The following is a 20,910-nucleotide window of genomic DNA, read 5'->3' on the forward strand; positions in this document are numbered from 1 at the left end:
ACCTCTGAGGATCATGCAGCAAGCATCATACGTAATTTGGCAGCCTCTAGTAAACTCCAAGGAGAGTAAATCAAATATCGGTGACCGATTGTGAAGCCGAATTGCTTCCTCTTTCCCAGTTTCTCACAAAACTGTTTGAATTCAGCTTCCCTTCTCCCTAACAGCAGCCAATTCTGACGGAAGTCTGTTCTCTTGAACTTGTTCTATTTAGGAGAAATTGCTTATATTGTTTTCCCAAGCCTATTAATAACTTAGAAAACAGTTATACATGCAGAATTTTAAACAACACTACACATATTTTCCTGTAGTTATTTTTGCTATATTTTCGTATGGTCTGAATTATATTTCTACTTCTAGAATATGAATTCAATAGTAAATTCACAAAGGGTAGAATCATAGAAAATATACACAGGATATATTTCCTACCGTTATACAGTTGGAGTTTTTACAACTTCTTTGTGTGTTTTTTAACTGAATTTGACCCTTAGGGCTTACCAAAAAGGGAAACATAAAAAGTAGTATTGAATTAATATTTTTATAGAAATTTAAATATTGTAGTAGTTAGTTATATTGATATATACTTTTGTGGGTCTTTAATATATAGTAGGCTGTACCTGAAGTAACACTGAAAAATACACTAACTTTTGCCTGTTTTTTCACTTGAATTAATAACAAAATGTTCATTGGAATTGTTGTGGGGAATTATTTTTTAAAATATGCAATAGCTTTTATCTCAATGAATAATGAATTTATATGAGGCATTACCTGAATGTATCAACAAAAGACTAACAAACAATTTATATGAGGCATTACCTGAATGTATCAATAAAAGACCAAAAAACTCTATAATTCCTGACAGAACAGGAATTATCTTATTTTTCCATAAGCAATAACATAGAACTGAATACTTTGGTCTTTTCAGATTAGTCCAGTTAATACATTCATAATAAAAATGCTTGTAAGACACACACAAAAAATGTGTATGTGGACCCCAAATTCTTATCCTAGAAACATCTCTGAGAAATTCTTATTTCCTGTTATCTTCCCCAACTCAGGTCTGCTCAGGTTTGGAGACCATTCTTCAACTCCTCAAAGTCTGCATTAGAAACAGCTCTCTTCCCTCATCAACTAGCCCTACCCAGTTGAACCATCCCTGAATCCTTGCAAACTAAATAGAATATAATCCAAGTTAGAACACTCCTTCGGCATTGTGAATCCTACCAGACACAGCCCATTCCTCAACCTTTACTAATGTCTGTATTTTAATTATATATAGATTCTACCTGATGAAGACGTCTCATCTTTCAAGACAGCTTAAGCATTCTCATCTTTACACAGGCATTAACAGTTACATGAATTTACAGATTCTCCTGACCAAACCCCTCATCTTGCACGGAATTAATAAGTCCTTTATTATTATTATTATTCACACTGTATACTGACAGACTCCCATGTGCATGTACTGCTCTATTGTGTTCTGTTTATTTGCTATGGCCTTCCTTGTAGACTATCCATTGCTTGAGTATCTCAACTGTGTCTTATGTTTTTCTATTTATAGTTCCTAGCTTAGAGCATGATATACCACATAGGAGGCTAACTAAGTAGAGAACAAGAACAATGAGTTACTACTGTATACAAAAGACAGATTTAAATTGTGCTTCCACAAAAATTTCACAAAAGGTCCTCTTCTTTTTGTTATCTAGAGAATAAATAGGTTTTTCTGCTCTGATTAAAACTCACACAGGAGTTAGGAAATACAGTTGCTTGCCCTCATCTGACTTCTATATACTCACACAAGTCTTAAATAACCCTAACAAAGGTTTTCAAAAGTGCTATTCCTATCCTTAGAGTAGAAGGTTCCTCAAGTGTGGATTGTATGTATGAAAAGAATACATTTTTAATGGGGTCTGTGAGTATCTAGTGACTTAACATTATGGTAACAACCTGAACTAAAATACTGACAATCCAGCTTCTCTAGTTCCAGGGGTTAATTAATCTCTTAGACTCCTGCAAACCTTGCACCTCTGTGGAGTGAAGAAATATGTTAGCAGTGCCTATACACCTGAATTTATGTAACTTTTAATGCCTATGCTACTCTTCTAAAAACAAGTATGCATTGAATACATTTCCAGACAGATTCAAAGTATTCAACTTTGAATTAACCAACTTTGAATTATTCAACTTTGAATTAATCAACACTTCCAGGTTTGATATAAAGATTTCCAAGGTACAAAACTATACTCATTAAATGCAAAGATCTAAATTATTAAAAACATATTTGGGAGAGTAATGGAGATTTGTAATTGTTACATTTCATTAACCCAGTTGTTTTCAAAATCCGTGGCATTATAATGAGTGCTTTCAGATACTCATAGGCTAAGAGGCTTTTGCAGTGTGGTATCAGATACAAAAAACTCAGAAGCTCACAATTATACACATGACCTAAACATGACAGGGTTGCTCATTATGTCTAGACCTAAACATGACAGGGTTGCTCTTTTTGTCTGCAGTATGTTGGGGAACTTTTGTCTCAGCCCCAATTTCTACAAACTACCAGTATAACAACCTTGTCCAAATTTAATGTCCTATATTAATTACTTTGGCATGATAAACATTCATGAGTTAATTATTTATTAGAATTAGCTAACAATATCTCTCAAGAATGTCTACACCTGTTCTTAATACAAAATCTTATTTCAGTGTAATATAAGAAAATCTTAAGAAAAACTTTTCTGTATACTCCGATGGTTCTTCTCTCTTCTCTAATCTTTCTTATCAATAAGAAATCACTGAAGCCCTCTGGCATGGTAGTAAATACCAGTAATTCTATTGACTTTGGAGGCTCAAGGTGTGGGGGTTGTAAGTTTGAGGCCAGCTTTTGCAACTTAGTGAGCCCTGTCTTAAAACAAAAAAGAAAAAAGGCTGGGAGTGTAGTTCATTGGTAGAATGGCTCTGGAGTGGAAAAAAAGAGAGAGAGAAAGAAAAAGGAAGGAAGGAAGGAAGGAAGGAAGGAAGGAAGGAAGGAAGGAAGGAAGGAAGGAAGGAAGGAAGGAAGGAAGGACTAAAGTTGTTTCAGCTCAATCTTTAAGCACACTCTATGTCCTCAACCCTCAGAAACCTTACCATATGCTATCCTGTTCACCTGGAGAAGCATGTACCTAGACCAAGAAGGCTTGTTTGCAGAAGTCTTCCTCTGTCCTCCATCTCACCTCTCCCCACCCCATCACCTATGTCCTGGCCACCTGCTCCCATAGGCTTCTGGAGCAGGAAGAGATATACAATAGAGGCTATGGAACAAGTAAGGGTTTTCTGGAAGTTCCCACTCAGAATGTTTTCTTTAATTTTTTTCTTTTTTTAGTTACAGATGGACACAATACTTTTATTTTATTTAATTATTTTTATGTGGTGCTGAGGATCAAACCCAGTGCCTCACACATGCTAGGCAAGTGCTCCACCACTGAGCTACAACCCCAGCCCTCAGAATGTGTTTTACCATGAACAAAAGTTACAGAATACAATTAAGATCCACAATACCCAGAAAGATAAGGAGATAAATGGGCTTTGACTTGGGATCTTAACTTCCCTTTGCAACTATTATTTTCTGGATAAATCTAATTCTGAATTGAACACATATAAATTAGAGATTTGTAATAAAATTTTTGTTTATAAGTGGTCGATCACAACAACAGTACATTTAAAGATATGAATAAGTCTTTTTTTCAGAGAAAAAAAGAGAAAAGTGAAACTTGAAGTTATATTTGGTATTTTGTTTTCAAGATGCTAACATTTGTCAAAATTAAAGTTACTACAACAATAAAAGTCCCATCAAAGATTTATTTCTATTTATTTATTTATTTATCTTTGGAAATATAAGGAAGTTAAAATTATATTTAATAGAAGAAACTATATTTTGTTTGACCATTTGCAATTATTAAGTTATTATGTTTTATATTTAGTAATATTTTAAAGAATATAAATTTGTTAAATCAGAATAAATAATCTCTTCTTAAAAATTTCAGTTTTGTTTGCTTTTTTAAGGAACTGAGAATATAGGAAATGCTTATTTTCATGAGAAAATGATAATAGGTTAGTTTCAGATTGCTGAAGAATGTTCTTGAGGAACAAGCCTATAATTTTCTTTAACCTCATTGTTTTTTCTCATTTATTTAACCAGTTTTATTGAAAATCTAGTATGTGCCAAAAGAACTTTTTATGGGTACTAAAATCAGCAAGCAATAAAAAAAGACAGCCAACCCTTGATCCAGTGGCGTTGATATTCTACGAGATGGGAAGTAGGGAGGAAGAAAGCACATAAAACACAGTAAAGAATCAAGAAATTTCATATTCTGGTAGATAACATGAAAAAAAATCACAGTGCTGTGACACTGTGGAGTGTGGGATACCCAGGAGATTTGCTTAGAGGTGGTAATGAGCTGAGGGTAAATGAAGAAGAGTGTATGCATGAAAACGATCATAAGCAAAACACAGGGATGGGGTTTTCCAGGCTTAGGTATTAAGAGGAGCACAGGGCCTAGGGGAGTTAGCTTGGTGACTAATGCTCTCTGAATGGCGGAGGTGGTGGAAGATGAGATCAGAGACTGGACAGGGATTGACCCTGAGTCAATGGAGGTCAGAGATCATCTGTTATGTGCAACAGGAAATCACTGAAGGGTACTGGGTGAGAGAATAATTTGAGTGGATTTCATCTTTAAAAGTACTATACCTGCTGTTGAGAGAATGGATCATAAAGAAAAGAGTTAGAATGAAATTAAAGCAAGTTGTTTAGATGTTCTTCTAGATAGGTGGTTTAGATGAGCTTGGTAACAATGAAGGCTGAAAGAAGGGCTAAAATTGAAATACGCTATGGAAGGAGCAAAAAAAATGCATTTAATTCTCAAATTTCCTTTTTTCTTTTTTTTAAAGGAAATCCATATCTACGAAAAAAGTTTTATCTTTTGTGAAACTGAGAAATTTGTATTCAGAGATTGACTTTCATTCCACTTTGACTTCTATATTCTAGAAGGGGTGAGAGAACACTTGAGAGGACAAGAACACTTGCTTGGAGCTGAGCCCTGGTAAAGCTGTGGACCTTCTCGGTTAAACCCCATGAAATCACTTGCACAAGTCATATTCTAAAGATGAAATCTGGACACAAAATCCTCTTGGTTGTTGATATGTCACATGTAAATGTTTCAGTTTGGCAACCACATTCACCATTGCAATGCAAACACAGTGCCTGAAACCAAGTTCCTCCCCTTCGCTGGCAGAACACAGAGTCTATGTTCTGGGAGTTGATTTGCTCAGGGGCTCAGCCAAAATTACAGCCTATAGGAAGGGCTGTTTCATTCTTACTATCATTGTTGTTTTGATCTTCGACATTTTGGCATAGTATATGATATACAAAGGAATGGTCTCTTCCCTCCGGGACTAAAAGGAGATTAGGCAGACAGACAACTAAATGGAAGATCTTCCTTCGGTGGAGCAAGCAGTTAGAGCTCAAAGGGTTCAATCATTGAAAAGCTAAAGAAAGCAAGATCTTGGAGAGTTAAAAAGGAGGTTGAAGAAAGACCTACTGACAGGATTAATCTAGTTTTAGAGTAAAAGTTAAAACTGTTTGCAAGAAGATCCTGTGATTATGCTCCACTGAAGTGGAGGGGGAAAGTACCAGGGAGGACTCTGGTCTCCTTTGCAGATGGGTAGCAAGACTCTGGGTCTTGACTTTGAAGTTGACAGATGTTCTTGATGTGGATCCTGGGGAAAATAACATAATCTTATAGGGTCTCAGGTTTCTCATATGCTATTTAAAAGTGAAAAAAGAATAACACTAACTACCTCATAGGATGCTGTAAGATTCTATGGAATTGTGTGCATCATAATCCTTAGTACTGCTTCATTAAATATTTATCTCTGTATTTTAAAAACATGTACCTACTTCAAATTTAAATGTATGCATACACATATACAAAAAATCACTTCACATATTAATATACGTGTATTTTTAAAGTAGACGCGCGTGCGTGTGTGTGTATGTGTGTGTGTGTGTGTGTGTGTGTGTGTGTGTCCCCAATTTTTAAAGTCCTAACAATAAGGATATAAACAGAAAAATATTCTGGGGAAAAAAATCACTTCATTTGGAAAAAAATATAAACAAAGCAAAATTACTAGTAATGTCTACTATAGATAATGGAAACCAACAGAAAAGCCTTTGTGGGACTATACAGTGAGAAGTATGGGAACCAGTTTGGCAGAACCAACTGGTGAAAAATCATCACCTCCCTTCCAGTTGATTTAAGAAAACCTCAATAATAGAAATGCCTCCTGAGGGTGCTCAGTGTCTGACTCAATGCAGAGTCCCAAGGGTCTGTGTGGGTTGTGTGGCAGCAGTAAGCACCCTTGCCCTCCTCCTTTCTGGAGCCTTGTATTTCATGCTCTCTGAACATGACCTAGTATCTATCTTCATAAAAACTTTGCCAGAGAGTAATTCTCATTATTTTGCCAAATTTTTTAAAGCTGAGGGATGTTACCCATTTGTCCTTCTAATTTCAAAACTGGGACTCTCCCATATTTATTTAGAGTTCTTTAGAGCTATCATTAAATATTCATAAAAACATTTTTTTCTCATACACTGATTTTCCCTAGCTAAAGACATCAAAAGAAATCTTTTAAAAGTCAAGGATAGTTTATGTTTCTGAGGCTGTAATAGAAGATTCCAAACTGGTATTTTCTGGTAAAGTCTGGATTTGCCTCACAAATTTTCCTAGTAACAAAAGCCATGTTGCAAACATGATGATAATGTCACTGTAGCCTCATTCAGGGTATTACTCACTCTTTCTGTTGCTTTGCTACTTCAGCACTTGGGAAAGTTTGAATTTCCCAGTAGTGTGACCATGATACTATTTTTGTATCTTCAGTGTCCACTTACTTTCAACTTAGCTAGAACAGTCTTTTTGAGTCGAATTTTCAAATCTTGCTGAGAAAAAAGAAGCAAATTTTATTATTTAGAAACTTTAGAAAAACAAGTTTGATATACAAAGGGAAATGCACACACAAATAGGAAAACAATAAAGATAAAATATACTTTTTCCTGGAATTAAATACTTTGATCAATATTAAATTTTTACTCCATTTTGAATACACACATCATCTTAATCAGCTAAAGCAACTTGTGCATTATATTAATGGTTCTGTTTGCAGAAGCAATTATAAAGTTATTTGATCATTGCTAATTACATTTTTTCATGATTGATTGTAAGTTCACTAGAAGTTCAAGAACAATACCAAAATGTAAAGAAATCACAGAAATTAGGATTCAAGAATGGGGGGGGGAGCTCAAACTAGAGCTCTGTTTTATTCTATGCATAATGTCATTCGGTTAGGTGCCATAGTTCACAGTTACTTAAAGATAAAAACTTACAGCACAATCAAACCACACAAATGAAACCATGCCCCAAAGAAATTTACCAATTCCTATAATGCTTTTGTGGGACTGCCATAGGAAGTTCATCTTCAAGGAAAGAAAATATCAGTGAAGATAGAGGAGATCTAGTCTTTGGTGGTGGACCCACGGCCAGCATCCCTCTGATAAGAGGTCCATGATCAGAGTCACCAGACAACCGCCTTCTTTCATAGCAAGACTTCTCCCTGGTGTGGTCCAGAAGCCTCTTCCACTTCTTCCCTACCCATTTACTCTTGAAACTTCTCTGTTTCCATCATCTCTCTCACAGGTTTCCAAAGACTTTGTTCTTTTTGAATTTGAGGATCAATTTCCCACTGAAGATCAATCCTTTCAATTGAAACCTTTTTTCCTTCCTCAACTTAAAAAGCCTTGTATTTTAATTCTCTCCTGTTGATCCTTCTCATTCTAATATGTTGTTTAAATATATGTGCTTAGGACCAGAGAGACTTGAATTAAAATTCTTCTTCCCTTTATATTCTACCTGTGAGAGTTTAAGGCAGGTAACATAAATCTTAGTCTCATTTTTTCCATATGTAAAATAGGGATGATAATTGTACCTACCTTGTCTGGAATAAACAAGGCAATACATGTGATTCACCTGGTATGGTACCATAAAGACAATTTCTTCAAGATATCAACTGTATGTTCTATAATCACAGGTTGTCTACACAACCTGTCTCAGAGAACCTCTTCTACAGTGCCACATTTTCTACATTTATGTAGCCAACATCTAAGTCACTAGCTTGAATGTGCTATGGAAATTCTAAACCCCTGATGCCCAGAATTGCATGTGTCCCTCTCTAGCTATTAAACTCTTTAGACTTTCCTATTCAAATCAAATAAAATCACTCATTCACAGCCACCTTTAAATTTTCTACCTCCTTTGATGATTGGTTAAATTTCATTAAATTCTCATTCATAAGGTAGCATAACATAGTGGTTAAAAGCAAGAACTGGAGGCCGGCCACTGTGTTCAAATACCAGTTCTGTTACTTACTACTATATAGCTCAGGGCAAGTAATTAAACTCTTTATGACACAATTTCCTCATCTGTAAAGTAGGAATATTATTAGTACCTTTCTCATAATATCTACCTCATATAATATTTAGTAAGTATTATGTTAATATTTATTAAATAAGATAAAATTTGCAATGAGGTCTTTTTATTGATTTAAAGAGAGGAGTCAAAAACTGCAAAACTTCCCACAGGCAAAATATGATGTTTTAATAGTTTTTTTTTTTACTTCATTTGATCTCATTGCATTACCATTGTTTGAGCTCACAACCCATCATACTGAGATGACAGTGAATGTTGCCCACCCTGCCTTTCTAAGCTGATCTCCCTAATTCTGGCCTCTCATCTGGTTTAATCCTTTTCTTCTTCTTCAAGTTTCTCCCTGCCAAATTAACCCTTAAAAACACTTCTTTTATGTTGTGATTTTAAGGACCAGCTGCATGGGAACTCTGGAACTTCTCATGGTTCTCAGACAATGTGGAAACCCCTCACCTGCAGCCAAGACATCTGCTTCTCAGTGGCATCTGCAAGCCTTATCAAAATGAAGCTTGCCAAGCTCACTGTAACGTCAATGCATCTTTTCTTGTTTCCCTGTATAGAATTTGCTATATTTTATCTTCAAATTTTATGCATCCTTCGACAACTATTTCTCTGTAAGGCCTATTCAAGCTGAGGCCCTTTATCCTCAATCTATGCAATACTATACAGTACACTGCAGAAGAAACAATATTTTTCTCAGTATGCATATACCTGGTTCTTACCTGGAGGTCATGGGATAGTTATTTACATGTTTCATATCTCTTCTGGTATTTCCTATTGCACACTTAATATCATGCATATGGTAGATGAGAAATGGTCAAGTTATGGATGAATAATGACCCCTAGGATAAGAATTTGTTCAATTTCTTTTTGTTTTAATTTTATTAATGGATCATAGAATGGTTAGTGATGATATTTTTGCCATATAGATGAGAATACTTAAATTGAGAGTCAAATATCATAATAAATAAAACTTAAATATATATTTCTCTCTCTCTATATATATATATATATATTATTTTTTTAATACTGGGAATTGAACCCAGGAGCCCTTTACCATTGAGCTGTACCCAGCACTCTTTATTTTTTAAATTTGAGATGGTCTTGCTAAGTTGCCAAGGCTGCCCTTGAACTTGTGATCCTCCTGCCTCAGCCTTCTGAGTCACTGGAATTACAGGCATGTTTAAATCTATATTTCTATTTATATACAGCAGGCTTTTTAGTCATATTCAACAAAACTAATCTCTACAAAAGATTTGGTTAGGTATCTTGGAAATATTTTGTATGAATAAAAGGCTTACATAATCATTACTATTAAAGTGATACTCCTAAACTTTATAGGAAAGAAAGAACTTGGGAAAAGAATATTTCTTTTGGCAGGTAAGCTACCTAGCTTTTTCCTAGTGGTTCACTTTAGGTCCAAAATAATACTGGTAAGTTCCATAAAGTTCCATGAGAATGTTGATGAATTCCATAAAGTGTGAAATGCTATAAGAAAGACCAAAGTAAAAGCCTCATTTGTCCTCTGAACTGTATATTAGTTTGCTTATTCAAGTACCTGAACATCAGAAGAAAGCAGCCCCAAGAATATCAAAGAGATGAACTTGTAGAAGGTGTAGAATAGTGATCATGAGAAGATGGGAAGGGAAGAGGGGAAGGGGGATAAGAAGAGGTAGGGTAACAGTTACCAAAATGCAATTAGATGGGCAGGAGTAGCTCTAGTGTATTACAACACAGTAGGGTAACTATAATAACCATAGTTACCCTACTGTGCTATAATATGGTTACTCTATGGTTATTTTATTACATGTTTCAAAATAACTACAAGAAATGGAAATGCTAATTACCTGATCACTATACATATTGTATTCACATTGCATTATCATACTGTACCCAATAATTACATATAAATATTATGTATTGATCAAACTATTTTAAAAAGGAAAAAAACAAAAGAGAGTATCAAAACACAGCAAAAAAGGGAAATATAAATGTTTGCAAGTAGATTCAATGACTTTTTGACATTTTAAATGAGAATAGAACATTAATGGACTTTTTTGAATAAAAATTTACAGTAAGGAAAAGAGGTTGAGAGTTTTGGGGTTTAGTAAGAATAACAACAGCAGTAATAAAAACAACCAGATGTATGCATAGGTCATAAGAGAACTAATTTAATCTCTTAAAAAGCAGCATCTGGAAACCCACTCACAGTTACTCATTCAATATCTGAATTTTAACTGAATGCCTACATTGAAGTATCCTGGGAACAAATTTTTACCCCTCAAACATCAGATAGAACTCTAATATCTAGAGTATACAAAGAACTCAAAAAGTTAAACAACAAAAAAACAAATAACCCAATCAACAAATGGGCCCAGGACCTGAACAGACACTTCTCAGAAGAGGATATACAATCAATCAACAAATACATGAAAAAATGCTCACCATCTCTAGCAATCAGAGAAATGCAAATTAAAACTACTCTAAGATACCATCTCACTCCAATAAGAATGGTAGCCATTATGAAGTCAAACAACAATAAGTGCTGGTGAGGATGTTGGGGGGGGGGGTGAAGGTACACTCATACATTGCTGGTGGGACTGCAAATTGGTGCAGCCAATTTGGAAAGCAGTATGGAGATTCCTTGGAAAGCTGGGAATGGAACCACCATTTGACCCAGCTATTCCCCTTCTCGGACTATACCCAAAAGACCTAAAAAGAGAATACTACAAGGACACAGCCACATCAATGTTTATAGCAAGCACAATTCACAATAGCTAGTCTGTGGAACCAACCTAGATGCCCTTCAATAGATGAATGGATAAAAAAAACTGTGGCATTTATACACAATGGAATATTACTCAGCACTAAAAATAGCAAGATAATGACATTTGCAAGGAAATGGATGGCACTGGAGCAGATTATGCTAAGTGAAGTTAGCCAATCCCTATAAAACACATGCCGAATGTCTTCTCTGATATGGGGGTGGGGGTGACTCAAATTGGGATAGGGAGGAAAAGCATGATAAGAAGATTACCACTAAATAGGGAAGAGAGGTGGGAGGGAAAAAGAGGGAGAAGGGGATTTGCACGGAAGACGGAAGGAGACCCTCATTGTCATACACATGTATGATGTTGTGAGGAGGAAAAAAAAAGTGTGTCACATTAGATTGGGTAGAGAGAAGTCATGGGAGGGGAGGGGGGAGGGGGCTTAGGAAGGACAGCAGAATAAAATAGACATTATTATTGCTGTATGTATATACGTGACTGTATGATCAATGTGATTCTGCAACCTGTACAATCAGAAAAAAAAGAAATTATACCCCATTTGATTCAAAATGTATGAATTGTCAAGATCATTGTACTGTCATGTGTAGCTAATAAAGAAAAAAAAAAGACACACACAAAAGAATAAAAAAAAGAAAATACTTCCTTGATCCGTTTATATCTGCACTAATATACAGATATTTTCTATTGAATAATGACTTTGCTTCCCTGGTTCCAATCTTCAAAGAGAAGATCTAATGTTGATACTAGTACTTAAGCTCTTAATTACTTTTCTTTTTCAGAAGCAAAAGTAGAAATAACAAAGGATAGTGTGGTTAATAAGTAAGTAACCAAAACTTTTAACTAAGGACAAATCTCTTCTGACTAAAGAACAATATATAATCTTTCCTGTTGCTCTATTTCAATTGATAAAAATAAGCTAGTCAGATACTTGTTTTCAGGCCCTAAGCACACAATGTTTTTTGTTAAATATTTTTTGTTAAATATTTTGTCAATGGACCTTTATTTTATCCATTAATTTATTTATATGTGGTACTGAGAATTGAACCCAGTGTCTCACACCTGCTAGCCAAGCACTCTACCACTGAGCCACAACCCCAACCCCACACAATGGCTTTTTTGAGTTATTAATGTCAACAAAAGAGTGTAAGCTGCTTGGGAAGAAACCAAGTCTGTGGCATCCAGAAGGAGCTGGCATATGGGAGGTCACACAGGGGTTCTGGCTTCAGTCATACAGTCAGTGATTCTCAAAGATTCCCAGGTGCCAGATTCCCAAAGCTAGAATGACAGAGCCCCCAGTTAACAGAGAATCTTCTAGCAGGGGCATCTGAGCAGGATCTTTCCTGAGACACAGGCCATTACAAAACAACATCCCCAAATGTTGCAGAATGAGAAACTAGACAAAGGAAAAATTGAAAGCTTAAGTTTTGTTAATTTCCAGAGGAAAGGCCTATGAATCTTTTTTTAAAATATTTTTTAGATGTTAATGAACCTTTATTTTATTCATTTATTTATATGTGAAGCTGAGAGAATCAAACCCAGTGCCTCACACATGCTAGGCAAGTGCTCTACCACTGAGCCACAACCCCAGCCAGTCCTATGAATCTTAGAGCAATTCTCTTCCTTTTTGAGGAGAGGGTCTTTGTGTCTGAAGTTCTTGCATACCTATTGCTGCCAAAAAAAATAAAATTATTTCAAATTCTCAAACATTCACAGTGACATCTGAGTTCAGACACTGTACAGGCGTGTCAGTAAATGTAATAATATTTACTTACATAAGTTTTTTGCTAGACAAATTTAGTAATCAGTTTCAGAAAATGTGCTTAAGCCAAACAAACAACAGAGAGAGAAAAACAAACATTCCCCACTTTTAAGTATTATTAATCAAAGTAAATATAGTTCTATCTTATCATCATGTTTTCTATGAGGAAACTTCATTTCTTTTTTTAGATTTGGAGAATTGCTTTTCCTGATAGAACCCCCAGAACTGAGAACGCTGATCTGCAAACTTGTCCTTTGCCCTAGTTGTTTACCAGCCTTATCAGGGGACACATGGGTTGGCATGTGATTCTGAGACAAAAAAACCCCAAAGATATAATTAGATGTTTTCCCCAGAAATATCACCCAATGCCATGGAAGTTTGTTTGATATTGTTCACATCATACTTGGAAGTAAATTGTCTCACAATTTTTTTGCTATTTGACAATTTTCCTTTAGAAAGAAAACAAATTTCCTTTAGAAAAACATGACTTGGCATTGAAAAAAAAGTACCTATTTTTGATAAACTAATGGTAATATATTCCTAATTTCACAAGTTCTAATGATGTCATTCTCCAATAAACACATTTTTCTGTATCAATAGCATGCTTCTTAATGAGCATCACATCATAAATAAAATGATGAAAATAATTTATTCCTTTGAATTAAAATACGGATGGTAAGTGGTAGCAAGGTATACCAAAATCAATATTGTACAAGCTTTCTTACGTTACTGCATTGATTAATGCATCTAGTTCACTTCTGAATCAAGGGGACAAAAAGACATAGGAAGGAAACCATAAATGTGTTTGCTATGCGGCAGATAAACATCCTTCAGCCCCGCCAAAGTAATATTATGAGAGTACTCTTGAGTTTATACTGAACCCCAGTGCTGCCAGTTTTTAATAAAGTCAAAAACTGACCAGATTTGCAGAAAACAAAACAAACACACACAAAAAACCAAAAACTTCTACTGCCACCTGCTGGTGTTTTCTAGTCAATGATACTCAAAGGTGTTAGAATGACAAATGAGTTAAGCATTATCTTTTGATTTTTAAAACAAGTATAATCTTTGAATTATTACCTACTCTTCTCCAGGTATAGATGAACATACAATACATATAGTTAATAATGTATATAATATTCTATATAATTCTAGAAGTGTAGAGCCAGACCTAAGCATATTTTTCTGCCTGTTTCATGAACAGACCATACCACATTGTTCTAAAAGGAAGACAAGGATGAACACATTTCCATTCTTTCCTTTCTCACAAAAACCCATTCTGCTTATTCCTAGGTCAGCAATAAATATCTGAAGCCAAATGATCTTGGCAGACCTGTCCACAGAGTATAGGTACAACTCTGACACTTGAAATCAGCTTCATAAGATTTTTACCAAGAACCACAGACCAAGTCTGTATTTTTGAATACTTTTCTACAGTAAATTTAAACTCTAAGGATATTGACATAACTCTGATGGAGGGTCCCAAATGAGCGTTCTAAGGCTGAAACTATATATCCCTGTATAACTGGAGTTGTGAACAACTTTAACATTAGAAAGAGTGGAGCCTATGTTCCTGCAATCAACTTCATTTCTTATTTTGGAGGGTCTAAGATTTTTTTTTAAAGCCTTAGATAAAAAAATTTTAAGGGAGATATTATTCTTTTTAACTTTGAGGGTATTTTTAAAAATCAGAGGAGACAAGTAAAGCATGCTAAGAAAACAATACTTTCTATCAATCACATACCATTGTTTCCCAGAAACAAAATAGGAAAATTATTTTTTAATTATTTCATAACACTAGTCATACATTATATGATTTTTTTTCATGTCACATTGCTTTGTCTATTCTAAAAATATGCTCAAAGTCTGCATTCAACTAATTATTTTCTCTAAAATCAGTTCTAAGTACAATGTGAATTGGAAGGCAATGCCTCAACACATAAACTCTGGTCTTTCACATCCCTAGACAGGAGCAAATTTGTCTGCTAGAACACCGAAGAGTTTTCTATAATACTGCAGTGCTATAATTAAGTCTTGTACAAATTCTGCTGCCAAAACATCACCAAAATGGGTGGTGAATACAGGCCAAGTAAACTCTAATTATGGAAGGCGGGTTTTCTAAGATCCTACATACAAGAAGGAAGGCAAGATCAGACAGCTAAGACAGGCTACTGAGGTAATATAAATAGCCTTGTCAAATTCAATGCAAGCCCCCTAGCTGCTATCTTCTGTAGTCACAGGTATGTTAAAAAATACAATCTGGGACCCTCTACTTGGAAACTAGCACTTGATTGTTCTCTGAAATATGAAGTTATGAAATTAATAGGTGATTGGTTCCAAAAAGGCAACAGAATGCCAACGTACCAGATAACTTTCCATTTCAATCATTTCATATTTCAGGCTCTGTTCAGAGTTCAGTAAAGTACACTTTAGCATTCTAAAAACCACTAAGCAAATTGTCAGTAAATAGTACAATACACTTCCCCAAACTGGACGCCTTGTGTATAACCAACACCCAGTCAAAAAGCAGAGCCTTGTCTGTCTTCTAGAAGTGTCCTCCATCCAGACAAGGAGAGTTCCTAATTTTATAAAATAGTATTGATATATAAATAAATATAGTATTGAATAGTTCTCTCAGTAAGAATGTTGCATAGCATATTCTTACTTGCTAGATTCATACAAATGATTATGCCTTATTTCCCTTTTTCTGTATAAATGTCTATGCCTTTCTTTCCCCTTATCAGTAAACTGTGTGAATGAGTTGGTTACTCATTTGAGTCTAACCCAAATATCATCTCCTGTGTTGATGTCTTGACCTTCACAGAATGGATTAAGTCCTTATCCATGATATTCACAGAGTAGTTTGCAAATAGCTGTGTTCCCACATCTCACTGAATTATAGTTATTTACATGTACATATACTTCCTAGAATGTAACTCAAGGATAGAAAAGGAATTTAATTTCATCTTTTGATCTGCCTTCTCTGTCTTCAACTGTGCTTTCAATCTGATGCTTTAAATTGCACAACAATGAATAAGTTGAGAAATGGAACAATTTTTCAAATGAGTTTGTTTTTTCAAACTGTATTCTCTTAGGTCAAATGAAACAATATTTATTTATGCAGATGTTTTAAAGTGTATATCATCTTGTTTATTCTTTTATGGTGCTGGGGATTAAAGCTAGAACCGTGTACATGGCAAGCATGGTCTACTGCTGAGTTATATCCCTAGTCCCAGTACATATCATCTTAACTCCCTCTAGGTGAAGAATTTATAACAGAGTTATGTTTTATTCCACCAGATTAAACAACATATGTTCATATTAACATATATAAGTTATCAATATACTGACTGACAATAGGATGTTTGTCATTTTTCTTGTAGGTGACATCAAGATACTTTTCCTTGAGGGAAGTTCACAAAATATACATTCTAGGCCTGATATTCTCATTTCCTTATATTGTTCTCCTTCCTCATCCTCTTCTACTGCAAAACTAAATGAGCTTATTTCAACTCAGTCGAGATTCACTGTATTTAGTCACTCTAAGGATTACAGAAGAAACATACATCTCATATAAATCAGACATGCCAGAGCTCTCCTACCTGTGTACCTAAGCTGGCTGCCATCATGTGAGTCAGAAGTTTAGCTGCAAACATGGAGTACCTGGCACAGAAGATGTGGGAAAGAACCGCCAAGCAAAGACCTGTGGAAACAAAAGAGGCCATGTGTGGTTTTGTAATCCATGAAGAGGCAAATAGTATCACAGTGGAAATCTTTGGGACAGTTAAGCACATAGGGCTATCATCTGACTATGGCTCATAGCAAAACACATCACCCCTGGGAAAAAGTACATTTTACCTGATGTATAAATTCTTTGTATATATCAATTAAGCCCAAAGAATGACTTTAATTTTCAAATATCTACATGTTTGCATCCCTGATGAAATAATGAATCAAGCATATTAATTTTAATAAGGATTTAGTTTTCTATGTTTAAATTCATCAAGTTTTACTGTTTAAGAAAAAGTAATCAAATTCCAATCTTTTTTCAAAGAATGGGTGGCTTGGCTAAATAGAGATATTTAGAGAGGTGATTTTCAGGCATAAAATTGTGAAGGATACTACCAAACCTCAGGTTTGGCAATTACCCTCCACCTTTTTTTTTTTTTTTTTTTTTTTTATCTACTAGAAACAGTTATATAATTGCACCAGAGGTAATTATGAACTTTAAAGTCAACTTTACACTGTTGCATGCCAAAACCAGGAGGAAGAAATGTGTTCTATCCCCAGGATGAATTTTAAGTTAAAGATTTAAATTTCTAAGTGGTATGAATAAAATTATTCTTATTATCTCTAAGTCTACTTGAATTCACCTATTTACACTATTTTAAGAGGATGATTAGAACTTCAGCACTAATCCACAATCTTTGCAATTCTCATTTTTTTTTTTTTCCTTTTTCATTGGGGTCACTGTGACGGCTCCTCTGACCTTAAGGGTCCACAGGAAAAGAGAGAGAGAGAGAGAGAGAGAGAGAGAATGCACGCGTTGACCCCTTTTATTGAGGAGAAGCTATTCAAATGAGGCAAGGGGTCAGGTTTTAGGGGGCTGAGTCTATGTTCATGATGTCCACTGTCAGCAGGTTGACACATATTTTTCTTTTAATGCTAGATTTTAAAAGCAGAATACATACATATTTTAAGAATATTTTCTGCCTTTTAAAATTTAAATGTGCTGCCTATGGTAACCATGTGCTTTTCACTTAAATCTTTTACCCCAGCCTTGTCCTCAAAAGGATAATTTTGTCTAAGAATTACTGAAGCATTGCAACAATTGGCATTCCCATGGTGTTTTGCAACATACTTTGCATGCAGCACTTCACTTAATTATGTCAATGCTTCCTTGGCAAACAGATCTCTGATTTAACATTTTGTTTTCTTCCATTATCTTCTCTGAAGCTATATGAGCAAGCTTTCAGAGTATATCACTTGTTAGTACAAATGGACTGGGCATCTGCAAAATGCCCACATAGGGTCTTGTGACACATTTTATGTTCAAAAATGCCTCTCAGATCTCCTTTTGGGGAAATATTCCCATATACTTTTATATTTCAATAAGGTAAAAATATTTCAGTAAGGTAGACAAAGAGCCCCCACAAGAAGGAAGTTTCTGTATTAGTCAAGACTTTTTGTCTAAAAATTTGACTCCTCATCATATTCCCTTTTCATGATACAAATTTAGTGGATTAAATAGGACAAGCTCAGTAATGTTTAACCAAGTATCCTGAGCTTCAATTAAAATGCTAACATGACACCTGGTGGTAGACCAAGCTCCAAAATCAGGGGCAGGGAATCAGGCTAGATTCTATTAGCCTTAACTGTAATGTGTCATGATTATTTGCTTCATTATTTATTTAGGAGAGAAGAATATTGTTACAAACTTTAAGCAGCCTGTGTCCTAGACTAAGGAAACTTAGCCGTCATTGGGCAGAATATTAACTACATAAGGTTTTAAAAAATAAATACTTAAGATACCAGGTTTCTAAAAACCATATAGTAATTTAAGCTTCTAAAACACTATATACTAGCATACTAATTTAAGCAAATAACATATTTACTTTCTTACCTGAAGTTGAATAACTACATTTAGCATATAAACTTTAAATTTATAAGTTAATTTTTTTAAACATAGAAGTTTTTCTGTTAAAATTCCTTAATATAATTAGGCAAATCACAATGTATAAAATGTTAAAAACATGGATAAAACTTTTTAGACAAAATAAAGTATAACAATTCCAGGTACTTCTAAAGGTTTATTATTTATAGGTTTTAAGAATTGATCTCTTCACAAGTATATAGAAAAACAAGCAACTCACTAATTTCCCTTTATTTTTTTTCCTAGCAGTATATCCCAATTTATTTGGAAAAGAACATTTAATTAGTTCTTTGACACAAATGACTTTGCTGCATGATTCAAAATTGAGAAGGAAGATAAATTAACCTTAATAAGGGTAAATTATAAATTACCCTTAATGATAAGATAGATAATGTTTGATTTAGGTAAGAAAAGCTCAAGAGACTACCTTTAGTCTTTACCTATTATCACACTTGACTTAATATTTTATTTATCTATATAATATTGAATGTTTTCATGTATATAAATATATTAATATTTGCATATAAACTGGCATATCCAGAAAACATCTCTGTTCTTGAGCATCATTTACAAAAGGGGTACACTTTTCATTTAACAGAAGTTTATTCCATCACATGATAAATATTAGTATTTTTTGCCACAGATTTTTAGTTAAAACATTTATCATCTACTAATCTATCAATTTATGAATTTTGACATTCTCTACAAATAATCCAAACACAGCCCAATTCTAATTATTTTATTGTTAAATAAGCTATCAGCTTTTTAGGTTGGTTGTTCTTTCCCCCACTTAATGCTGGCAGTACCTGTAATGCTTTCTACTTTTTGTTACTCATATCTACTGATTCCCACATTTCTGCAATTCTTCCATGAGTACAATGCCTTTTGTTATTGCTACCAATAAGCTAAGGTCTGGAAAAGGAAATAGTCAACCCTGAAAAGATTTCTAATAGGGACATTGTAGGAAGCACCATGGAATACATACATCTGTGTATTAGGGAAAGGATTTATTCCAGAGGGATGAGGTTGTCATGGAGACCCACCTCCAGATCATCAGGGTGTTAAACCTGTGCTGTTCAACACAATAGCCACTAGTCACAAATGACTATTTAAATTTAAATTTTCATGAAAAAATTTTAAAAACTCAGCTTCTCAGTTGTGTTAGACATATTTCAAGGGCTCATCAACAACCTGTAGCTAGGAGCTACTGTATTGGACAGTATAAAACATTTTCACCCATCACAGAAAGCTCTAAGGGAGAGTACTGTGTTAAACTATTTTGAATATGAATATGTACTATTTCAGAAAAAAGTATTAAAAATTATAATATTAAAATTAAAAGGTATATTTATTTATTCATTTAACAAATATCTATTAAAACTAGTGTATGTCAGTGATTGTGTTGGGTGATGTTCAAAAAGATACTCACTGCTCTCTGAGAGCTTGTTTCACTACAAATCTATCTGTATTTTCCTCCATAAAAAGACTGGCTTATGAAAGTTGACACAACACAATTCCAGTCAAAGATATGTAGAGGAAAACATTGTGGGTGGCTTTCAGGGAAGATCTCACTGCTTTTAAAACAGTGCTTCTCTGTTGGTACGCCTGGACATTGTTAGTGTGATGCTTACACTACTGCAACCAACTCAAGACCATGTAGGGACAAGGCTCAGGGGAAAAAAACGTTTTTGGGGAAAGAAAAACAGAAATATGAGAAGAGGCTGGGCTCCTAATGATACCATCAAGGTATTAAACCAGGAACCTTAAATCTGTTTTAACCTTTTAGTTGTTTTCTATTATTTGCAGCCAAAGTCATGCTAAACAATATCCTATACAAATGTAACAACCAAACATCAGTATGCCATGTCAGAATTAAAACTATGTTCTCTGACTTCTTCAACTGTAGTCTTTTTAAGCTCTAAGCATATTTTTTGTATTTAAGAATATTATTTTTCTATTTTAAGCATATTTTTTATCCATTTAATAGAATGAAGATGTTTTGATATATTACTCATCACATTTATAATATCTACTTTAGGACATCCATTTGATGTTTCTGTAAGAACTTGATAGAAAATTTTAGAAAATTTTACCTTATTTTTAAAAACAATTTTGAAGTAAATATGTGACATTTGGCAATGTTATTTTTTTTTTTTTGAAAAACTTTTAGAATCTTAGTTTGTAAAACAAAAAGTGCAA

General features: G+C 34.4%; 1 protein-coding gene across 1 annotated transcript in view; it reads right to left on the reverse strand.

Moving 5' to 3' along the window:
- Positions 1-20,910, reverse strand: part of Adgrv1 (adhesion G protein-coupled receptor V1) — a 522,757-nt gene that overhangs the window by 294,787 nt on the left and 207,060 nt on the right. Inside the window, exon 82 of the mRNA XM_076857025.2 lies at positions 16,661-16,761. Within this exon, the coding sequence (XP_076713140.2) occupies positions 16,661-16,761 (101 nt within the window). The remainder of the gene's footprint in view (positions 1-16,660; positions 16,762-20,910) is intronic.

This window comes from Callospermophilus lateralis, chromosome 5, assembly GCF_048772815.1.
Source record: "Callospermophilus lateralis isolate mCalLat2 chromosome 5, mCalLat2.hap1, whole genome shotgun sequence".
Classification (NCBI taxonomy): Eukaryota; Metazoa; Chordata; class Mammalia; order Rodentia; family Sciuridae; genus Callospermophilus; species Callospermophilus lateralis.